The sequence below is a fragment of the Cladosporium halotolerans genome (genome assembly GCF_011745625.1).
Source record: "Cladosporium halotolerans strain TM138-S3 chromosome Unknown Sca6, whole genome shotgun sequence".
Taxonomy (NCBI): Eukaryota; Fungi; Ascomycota; class Dothideomycetes; order Cladosporiales; family Cladosporiaceae; genus Cladosporium; species Cladosporium halotolerans.
The window spans coordinates 187606-197255 of NW_027191457.1; the positions used below are offsets into that span (position 1 = coordinate 187606).

General features: G+C 59.2%; 4 protein-coding genes across 4 annotated transcripts; 2 read left to right on the forward strand and 2 right to left on the reverse strand.

The window, feature by feature from the left end:
* Nucleotides 1-191: 191 nt before the first annotated feature.
* Nucleotides 192-932, reverse strand: WHR41_02401 (uncharacterized protein; the record flags this gene model as incomplete). The annotated part of the gene is made up of 1 exon (XM_069371007.1): nucleotides 192-932. The coding sequence occupies one exon, from the start codon at nucleotides 930-932 to the stop codon at nucleotides 192-194; it is 741 nt and encodes a 246-aa protein (XP_069231953.1).
* A 625-nt stretch (nucleotides 933-1557) lies between these two features.
* WHR41_02402 (uncharacterized protein) lies at nucleotides 1558-3891 on the reverse strand (the record flags this gene model as incomplete). Its single annotated transcript, XM_069371008.1, has 4 exons — nucleotides 3161-3891; nucleotides 2900-3107; nucleotides 2727-2840; nucleotides 1558-2669 (listed from the first exon to the last, which is right to left on the reverse strand). The coding sequence occupies exons 1-4, from the start codon at nucleotides 3263-3265 to the stop codon at nucleotides 1558-1560; spliced, it is 1539 nt and encodes a 512-aa protein (XP_069231699.1). The 5' UTR covers nucleotides 3266-3891.
* A 955-nt stretch (nucleotides 3892-4846) lies between these two features.
* WHR41_02403 (uncharacterized protein) lies at nucleotides 4847-6589 on the forward strand (the record flags this gene model as incomplete). Its single annotated transcript, XM_069371009.1, has 3 exons — nucleotides 4847-5017; nucleotides 5090-5583; nucleotides 5653-6589. The coding sequence occupies 3 exons, from the start codon at nucleotides 4847-4849 to the stop codon at nucleotides 6587-6589; spliced, it is 1602 nt and encodes a 533-aa protein (XP_069231701.1).
* An 892-nt stretch (nucleotides 6590-7481) lies between these two features.
* WHR41_02404 (uncharacterized protein) lies at nucleotides 7482-9206 on the forward strand (the record flags this gene model as incomplete). The annotated part of the gene is made up of 4 exons (XM_069371010.1): nucleotides 7482-7720; nucleotides 7796-7992; nucleotides 8052-9020; nucleotides 9093-9206. The coding sequence occupies exons 1-4, from the start codon at nucleotides 7504-7506 to the stop codon at nucleotides 9204-9206; spliced, it is 1497 nt and encodes a 498-aa protein (XP_069231703.1). The 5' UTR covers nucleotides 7482-7503.
* Between the last annotated feature and the right edge of the window lie 444 nt (nucleotides 9207-9650).

Here is a 9650-nt window from a genome sequence, read left to right on the forward strand (position 1 = left end):
TCATTCGCGATATACACCAACAGTACGAATGATGCAGCCAGCAAAATGGGCAAATGTTTGGTCAACCGAACAGTTCCATATCGCTATCGAATTCCATCCTCAAGACTCGTATCCACATAATGTTGCGCAGTCTCACAATGCATCCGTTCAACAACTGCTTGCTCAACGCAAGATTCTCGCAGCTCCTAAGTTCAGCACGCATTCCTGATCTGCGGGATTCTCACGCGCAGCTTCACTTCGCCACCTTGTCCATCGCTTGAATCCGAAGAATCTCCCGAATCATCCACCTCACCCTCATATGCTCCCACCAGCTCGCTCGACAGCGCCTCGCTCAACGCAACCTCCCTCTCAACCTCCTCCTCGGGATCAAAGAAGGAAACCGTAAACCTCCCATCCAGCACAATCCCCACCTCCTCATGCTCCCACTCCCTCATCCTCACCTTCCCATTCGCAGCATGCACCAGCAGCTTTCTAGCCCTCATCCACCCCTCCGCCTCCTCCAGACATCTCCAGCCCACCCTCGGCAACCTGACCTTGTCATAAAGCACCTTCTGGCTCCCCGCCGCATGCAGCGTCGAAATCGCGCCGAAAAGCACCTTCTCGAACCCCTCGAAATCGTAACGCACATCGTCCGGCTCCGCGGCCTGGTGCGTGAGGGCGTCTTCGTACGCTTCGAGAGCCGCGAGCAGCGCGTCGACGACCTCTGCGCGCGAGCGGAAGTCCGTCCAGCGGTGGAATGAGTCGCGGAATTGGCGCAGGAGGCATAGGACGGACCAGTGCTGCTTGAGCATGTCGTAGACGAGGAGGAGAGCTGTGCGGTGGTGCTCGTGCTGGTGGGCGGAGAGGGGGTCGTTGCTGCGGGCGAGGCGGCGGCGTTGGAGGGACTGGAGGTGGTTGAATTGGCGGACTTTGCTGAATATGAGCGCCGGCATGTTTGCGTGTGGCGCGGTGCCCTAGTTGGAGATATCGTTGGATTGGTGACTTAGAGGGTTGTGGAATTGAGCGGGTCGTGGGCGATGGTTTGTTTTGGGTTGGTTTCTCGATGTGGAAGGAGCGAGCGTCGCGACTGGATTAGCATGCGGCTGCGCGGAAGGCAGGCAGCTCAGCAGGAGAAAACTCCAGTGAGGAACTGTCCATAGTGTCTTCACTTCGGCCTCATGGCTATTCGCAGGCTTCCAAATATCGATCCGGAGCAGTGAAGCATTCTGAGATTGCTTGCAGATCTTTGTGCGATCGAACCCTGGACCATTCTGCCTATAACATCCCCCCTCCCAAAGCAATTGGCGTGTTTTGCTATGATTGCCTTGACGCTACAATCGTTACGCCAAAGCACAAACCGCATCTTTGTTACCCAGGTCGATCATAGAAGCTTTCAAGCCCCTCGGTGATTTTCGATCTCCGCGTTCACGTAGCCATTCGGTTCGGCAACTCAAGGATGTCCAGTCACAGTCGGCATGAGACGTAGCGAGGAATCTTGACCGATCAAAATCGGGAAGACGTGGCCGGCCTGCCAACAGCGCATTCGATCGCCAGAATTGATACCCCAAATTCCACCTCCTAGCGGAAGATCTCCTGATCATACTCCGGCGGACACAGCTCAGTCCAAGGCAAATAGCCCCGATCCGGCAGATGAGCACCGCCCGTGGCATCCACACCCTCGTGGACCATAGCACCAACGACACTCCTCGCATGGCGCTGCACCCACATATTCTCCCACTGGTATTCGCGAGCGGCCTTATCTCCGTTGTGGTGGATCATGATCGGGATCCTGTTCAAGCACAAATTCGTGTAAAGCGGCACGTGGTCCCATCTGTCGGCGTTCGAGCCGCTCTCGTCCGTCCGGATGTTCTTCAGCGGCGAGCCGTAGCGCAGAACATCGTTCGGCAACTGCCCTGTGACGCGCGAGGGGCAGTCGAAAGTCTCGCGGTTCTGCTCGACCTGCTCTGGAATGTTGTCTTCGTAGACGATGTACTTGGAGTCTTCCTCGGAATTGACGGTCTGCTGGATGAAATCGGAGAAGTAGTCGAGGCCGATTCCGAACTCGTCCGGCTTGCTAGCCTTCGGCTTTCCAGGCTGGTGATGGAAGCTGGGGTTGAGAGGGTCGTCGACGAGGGTGCTGTAGATGTGGTTGGGGGCCGGAACGCCAGCGCGGTCGCGGATCTTGTCGGCCATGCCGTAGTGGCGGCGGCGCATGACCTCGCGCTGGTATTCCTGCTCGCCGAAGATGACGGCGAACAGGGCTTGGTCGCTGCCGTGGTACATGAAGTCCGAGCCGTGGCTGCCGTCGTCGTACTCCATGTCGCGTTCGGTCTCCGTGGCTTTCTCTGCGGCGCGTTTGAAGAGGGCGCGCAGGTCGGCTTTGGGGCCCATGATGAAGCCTGAGTTCAGCCAGCGCTGGCGGAAGCTGTACCACAGATTGCGGCCGAGATTCGAGTCCGTGTTGTTGCCGTAAAGGTCGTGAGGTAAGGGCGAATCTGGGATTGGGAAGCAACCGATCGTCTGCACCTGATTAGGAGCACACCGCTTTCCTGAGCCGAAAATGATCGTTTGTTTCAAACCCTCTTTTTCAACAGCTGTGCCTAGCCTCTGCAGCAGCCCTTCATTTGCGTCTTCGTTGGTGGCGTAGTATCTTTCAATAAGAACTTCCGGCCTCAATTGAAACCAAATATCTGTTCAAAAGTGAGTAAACCAACCGTGAGCCGTGCATCGGATGTCACATCACTCACCGTAAGCATCCATCATGACCACCAAATCGTCATCCGCCGCATCAGTCGTTTCTTGCAGCCATTTAAGCACAGCACTGATCTTGGCCAAGTGACTGCCACCCCCAAGCAAATAGTCTGTACCATGTCGATTAGTACTGCATTCACATGCCAATAAATATCTTATACACCCTTACCGGTATCATAGGTCTCTCCCCAAGCCAAGAGAGTTGGGTCCGGATACCCCAAAGCGCTGGACGTCAACAGCGTCTTACACAGGTTGACGTCGGGATTGTTCGCCGGGATAAGCACGTGGAGCTTCGTCTCGTTCACCGCATGGATCGCAGACGGTCTGCCCGGACGCATGTGATCGTCCCATTTCGAGACTACCGCTTTGCGCGTGTTCTGGACGATGTGAGTAAGATCATCCCACGAGAAGATCAGAAGGGTGAACGAACATCATGAAAGCCAACGAGCGAGAGTCCCACAACCGCGAGGAAGAGCCCAGCAACGAGGATATACAGCCGAGGACGGCGTGATCCGGCCGTAGGGAAAACAGCCATAGTCGATCGAGAAGACTCTCAGACAACGAAACCTAAGCAGGCAGGCAAGCAAGCAATCACGCAAGTCCGGTTCGAGCACCAAAGAAAGAAAGAAACGTCTGCCCAAGAATAAACAAGAACCTACCAAGTCCCAACGACAAAACCGCAAACCGGAAACCCCCAGGATCTCCGACTCCACTTATCATCACAGCACAAACATCCCATTCTACCAGTAACCGATCTCCGACGACCCATCCACCCATCTCCCCTTCGCCAGGGGCGCCGCGCTAGGAGCTTCGTCCTGCCTACCCTTCGATTGGGGAAAAGTAAACCATTCCCCCAAATCTCCCAAGCCCAGCTATCCACCAGCGACCGCGCCCAGCCGCGCTAGCAGCCGCTTTGGCCGAACTGGCGATAAAAGGCTGATTTCCCAAAGCCGTAGTGCGCTGGCGCCGCAACGCACGCAAGGGACACAGATACTAGCGGCGCCGCGGAGCTCCACGGGTAGATGAAAGAGCGGGAACGAAGTAGATGATGCTTGACGGCGTCAAGCAGCAAGAGCTCAAAGAGAGAGGGAGCGCAAACGGCTGGCTGCCAGCCCTGCCGATGTACCCGACTCCAGTTCCTCGGCGGCGACGGACCGCGCAGGGCCAGCGTGGGTTCGCCGTAACGAGGCCCCATAGGGCGGGCCTAGCGGGATGGTGCCTGGAGAGGCGGGCGCTGCGATCCGTGGGACCAGATCCCTGGCCTGCGTTGCGACTGCGACTTGTAGGCCACGTCGCAGAATGAGTCACCGCCAGAAACGGGCAGTGCCTGTGAGCCAAGGGCTGGGCGAGCGAGAGCGTGTGAAGACTGTGCATGAGGTTCAAGAAGATGGGGAATTTTGCTTGGAGGGTCGCAACTGTGCTGTGAACTTTGGCCCGCGGGGTGGCGGCTTGCTCCGCTTGTGATTCGCTGCGATCCTCCCTTGGGTCTGGAAGGGCCACAGCCTTACTCTCCGCCTCTCGGCAGATCATTCTGTCCGTCATGCAGGAACATGCCGCTGATTGGAGAGTATTTCAGTACCGGTGACATACCGCTTGCCTGTGGCGCGGTCATCCAAGAGGGAGACGGCTGTGAGTTGACTTCCTCGGCGTGCAGACTGGAGATTGGCGAGTTTCGTCGCAGCAGTGACATGCCATCCACCGTGGCGCAAAGCCGACGTGGACGAGATGGCTGATGGCTTCTAACGATCGACTTGACCAGCGAGTAATTTTTTTTAGCAGCGACGTGCAATGTGCTGTGGCGCAGAGGTTCAGATGATGGGTATGACGGCTGTGGACCGACTTCCGATCCTGCGGGATGAACAATACACAGGGAGATTAAAACCGAGCGAATGGCTGAGATGCTAGCGATCTGTGGCGTCGGGGCGCGGACGTCGACGCGGAATCAATGGCTTTGCACTTAGTCTCGCCGCGGACGCAAGGGGCCGTCATGATAGTTTGGTCTGACAAACGACTTGTTCCCGCGGCAAGTATCCTAAAACACAAAGATGCGTTCCTCCTCCCGCGCGCGTCCTCTGCGCGCCTGGGTTGATTCCATCTTCTACAGCTCAGCCAAAACATGACTGACGATGGTTTGCTAACACGACTGTCTTCGATCCTCGGTCTTCGCGGGCCAGGATCGAAGTACTCGCCCGACTTCAAACGTCAATACCCAGCTCCCACGAAAGTCACCAGAGGCCTCCTGCTCGCGACCCTCTCGGCTTTCATCTTCATAACCATCTACCTGACCGTACGTCGCCACTTGAACCCATGATCCCCAAAAGTCTCGAGACATCACCAACTAACCTCCAACTCCGCCAAGTCCTTCACGCCCTCGCGCACCCACCTCCACCCCACCACCCTCTCCCCCCAACCCCCCAACCCACCCGCACCCGCACCCGCCCAAAAATCAACCCTCCACCTCCTCATCCCCGCCTCCCGCCCCGACCCCAACCTCTGCAAAGCGCTCGTCTCCGCCCGCGTCCTCGGCTACCCGTCGCCGACCATCATCAACTGGAACACGACCTTCTCGGACCCCGCGTTCGTCGAAGGCGGCTCGCACCTGGCGAAGATCAACGGCACGGCGGCGTTCCTGGACTCGCTTGGCGCGGACCACGACGGGGATCTGGTGCTGATGCTGGACGGGTACGATGCGTGGGTGCAGTTGAGGCCGCAGACGCTGGTGGAGAGGTTTTTGGCTGTGAATGGGAGGGCGGACGGGAGGGTGAAGGGGGAGATGGGGGAGGCGGGCGAGGGGGCGAGGCAGGAGATCGTCTTCGGGTGCCAGAAGAGGTGCTGGCCGTGGAGCGAGAGCGAGTGAGTGCCCATTGTGACTTGAGAGAGGTCGGCCGTTGCAGCTTGCTTTTTGCTAACGAGGTCCGCAAGCCCGCCCTGCTACGCCGTCCCCGAATCCTCCCTCGCAACCGACATCTTCGGCCCCGCGACGGACGCCGACGTCGACAACGAAGTCAACCCGTGGATCACGTTCCGGCCGCGCTACCTCAACTCGGGCGTGGCGATGGGCCGCGTGGGCGCGATGCGCAAGCTGTTCGACCAGGCGCTCGCGCAGGCGCCCGAGGACGCGAACTTCGGCAGCGACCAGTACATCTTCAGCCACATCTTCGGCGACCAGGAGCTGTGGCGGGAGATTGTTCGGCGGGACGCCGGGCTGGCGCCGCGGGAGGGGTGGAACGAGACGCACATTGAGGAGGTGAGGGCGAAGGCGGCGGCGAGGGAGGATGGTAATTTTGAGTTTGGGTTGGGGGTGGATTATGGGAGTGAGATTGGGCTGAACACGGTGTTTGCTGAGGACGATACGGATTGGGTTAGGTTTGAGGATGAGGAGCAGCTGCGGAGGGTGCAGGATGATCGTGGGATCAGGGAGGAGAAGAGGCGGCTTCGGACGGTGGCGGCGGACATTGAAGACACTGCACCTCCCGTGCAGCTGTCTGGGGAGACTACCTGGAAGAACGTGAGTTTGTTCACGGATGTGTGGACGGGGATCTCGCCTGTGGTTATCCACCACAATGCGCATCGCGACGGGATGAAAAGCTTGCGCGAGACTTGGTGGCCCGTTGTCTGGTTCCAGGAGAATCTGCGTGGATTGCTCGATGCGACGAGTCCCGGACCGCAGAGCTACGTAGCTGTTGAGAGCCGCGACAGCGAAGTCCCACGCCAGTATTGGCCGGCATATGAGGCTGATGAAGGCGACCCCAAGACGTACATAGCCAGAGATGGCGGCTCGGGGAATTGGTTGGACTATCACGACATATGTGGAGCTTACGACGACGAGCTCTTCCGAGACGGCAGCGGTTGGGTGTAGACATGGCTTTAGCGACGTTTGATAGCCCGATCATGTGTTTTATTTTTTTTTTCCCCCCAAAATTTCTGCTGGCTGGTTTTCGTTTATTTAAAAAGGTGATGTCGTACATGTGTGAGGTTATCGCACGTGGATGACACGTGTTGTTGACCAATGCAAGCCTCAGTATCGACTATCGAACGCCATGTTGCGCAATGCGCGTGCTGTGCCGCCCCACGCCGGCGTGTTTGCATGCGGTGCGTAGGTGGCTTGGGCAAAAGTGTAATTATGTGGCGCGATCAGGTATCGGCATAGAGTTGCGAGGGCATCGGGAATAGGCAGACGGCCAGTCTGGACGGGATTAGCATAGCGGCTGCCACATATGGATGCCCATGTGAAAGTATAGCATCACGCTCTAGGCCCTCTTGGCTGCCAGGCTTGCCGTGTCTCTCCTTGGACTTCACTCGCTCTATCGATCAAGCTTGCGTGCGGCGCTGCAGATGCGATTGCAAGTAGCCATGCAGAGCTCCTGTGCGCGGTCAGCATGAAGACCCTCGCGTGCCTCGGCGTCAGACACAGAGCTGCATCCCTGCGTCCACGTTACGCATTAGGGCATTCGCCGTTCGCCGGGGAAGGGCCCGCGGGTGTCAACCATGTCGGCGCTGGGGACTAGCAGAAACGGGCGGCGCGACGTGGCCGGCCGCACCCCAGCAGGGCGAATAAGGTGGACGCGTGGTGCTCGACGGCCCCCGCCAGACCCAGCAGACGACAGCGGGCTCGCGCGGCCCGCCCGCATCGTCGGGCCTCTGCGGGCGCCCCACTCGAGCCAGAGGAGGAGTCCATGAACCTTCCCCTCGGTGCGCGCAGCTTAATAAGTGTCGACCCGACTCTGCGGCGCGCGCTCTCGTCGAGTCTCAGCCGCCCGTCGTCGCAACACCATGTCCGCCCTCTCGGACATGCTCGCGTCGCCCGCCGCAACACAGCTGGGCTTGCTGCTCGTCTTCCTCCTCGTCGCCCTGCGTGCCTTCACCAACTGGCGCACGCTGCGACACTTCGAGGGCCCGCGTCTCGCCAAGTTTGGCCGCGGCTGGTTGTTCTGGCATTCCCTGCACGCCCGCGTCAATCGGGCCCAGTGCGAAGCGCTCAAGCGATATGGTGAGTGTCGTCCCGTCTTGACAATTTAGAAGAGTCCACTCGCAATCCGAATTCGAACGTTGACGCATCCCGCAGCATCGCCCTGCCGCATCGGTCCCAACCTGCTGGTAACAGACGACGCTGATCTCGTGCGCCACATGAATGCGCCTGGTTCGAAATGGACGCGCTCGGGATGGTACGACGGTGTGCGCCTCGACGCCCGATATGATTCGGTCTTTTCAGCCCGCGACGAGCGACTCCACGCCGACCTGCGGGCGAAGGAGATTGGCGGGGTGCGTTGTTTCGTCGTTCAGCGAATCCCTGCTTGTGCGCTCGCTTACACAGCTCTCAGTACAACGGTCGCGACATCGATACCTTGGAGCCCGACATCGACGCCCGCGTCGACGACATGATCGATCTCCTTCGCACTAAATACAGCAACGCCGTCGTCGACATCGCCGCCATCACTCGCTTCTTCACCCTCGATGTCCTCAGCACCGTCGCTTTCGGCCGGCCGTTCGGCTTCATGGCCGCCAACGCCGACCTGTGGGACTACGACAAGACCACCACGCAGGCAATGGTCCTCCTGGAATGGGTCGTCAACCACCCCAGCTTCCGCCGCTTCTTCCAAAACCCCATCGTCCAAGCCATAGCCGCGCCCAAGCCGACCGACGCAAAGGGCATGGGCCCAGTGTTAGGATTCGCCCGCGAAGCCGTCGCCGAGCGCTTCGGGCCCAACGCCAAAGTCAAGAAAGACATGCTCGGGCACTTCGTCAGCAAAGGACTCTCGCAACTACGCTGCGAAGTCGAAGCGAACCTGCAAATCGTCGCCGGCTCCGACAGCACCACGACCGTCCTGCGCAGCACGCTCTTCCTCCTCGCCGGCACGCCCGTCGCCTACGCCAAACTGCGCGCCGAGATCGACGCCGCGGCCCTCGCCGGCGCCCTCTCCCACCCAGTGGCAACCTACGCCGAAGCGCAGAAGCTCCCCTACCTCTCCGCCTGCCTCTGGGAAGGCCTGCGCAACTACCCGCCGCTCTTCGGCCTCAAGGCGAAGCTCGCGCCCAAGGGCGGCGACACGTTCAAGGGCGTGTATTACCCCGAGGGCACGGAGGTTGGTATCTGCGACGACGCGCTGTGCCGCAACGAGGGGATTTTCGGCGCCGACGCGCACCTGTTCCGGCCGGACAGGTGGGTCGAGGCGGACGCCGAGACGCGCGTGCGGTACAGGCAGACGGTCGATGTGGTGTTCGGGAGCGGGCGGTTCATGTGTTTGGGCAGGCACATTGCGATGATGGAGCTGCACAAGGCGATTGTCGAGGTGAGGGGAGATCATCGAACCCGTCAGGAGATTCATCCGCGAAGCGGCGTAGACTGACATTCTTTGGAACAGCTGATCCGCAACTTCGACTGGCAAATCGCCGACCCCTTCGCGGGCATCGACTCCGTCGCGCACAACGTCCACATCCAGACGAACATGAACCTGCTCGCCACGCCGAGGTCGTGAGCGAAGCGAGCCGGCGAGCAGCCCGACTCACCTTTTTTTTTTGTTTTCATTTCCGTCATCATAGAGGCGCGGGTTGGTTTCGAGTCTCTCCTTTACGGCGCCAGGCGGAGGTTTCTTGTTTGCATGCGGTTCTGCTCGGCTGACGGCAGCCGAGCACGGTCTTTCCGTTCTTGCCTGTTTCTGCACACCTAGTGTTTATTCTGTTATACCCGTTTTTTGTTTTCTGCTTGAACGACGAAACACGACATAGAGATAAAGTTCACCGAGGGCGGCTGCACTGGGTTGCGGCGAGAATTGATTTTGCAAGTCATGAGAATTCTCTTTCTGGTCTTTCTCCGCCGTCTCGTACCTGTTCTGACCGCGAGACGTCCACATCGCAGGACCCATAGTTGGACGGCCAAAACCCCATCGTGCGGCGACTCTGATGCGCTGGATCGTGCAGGA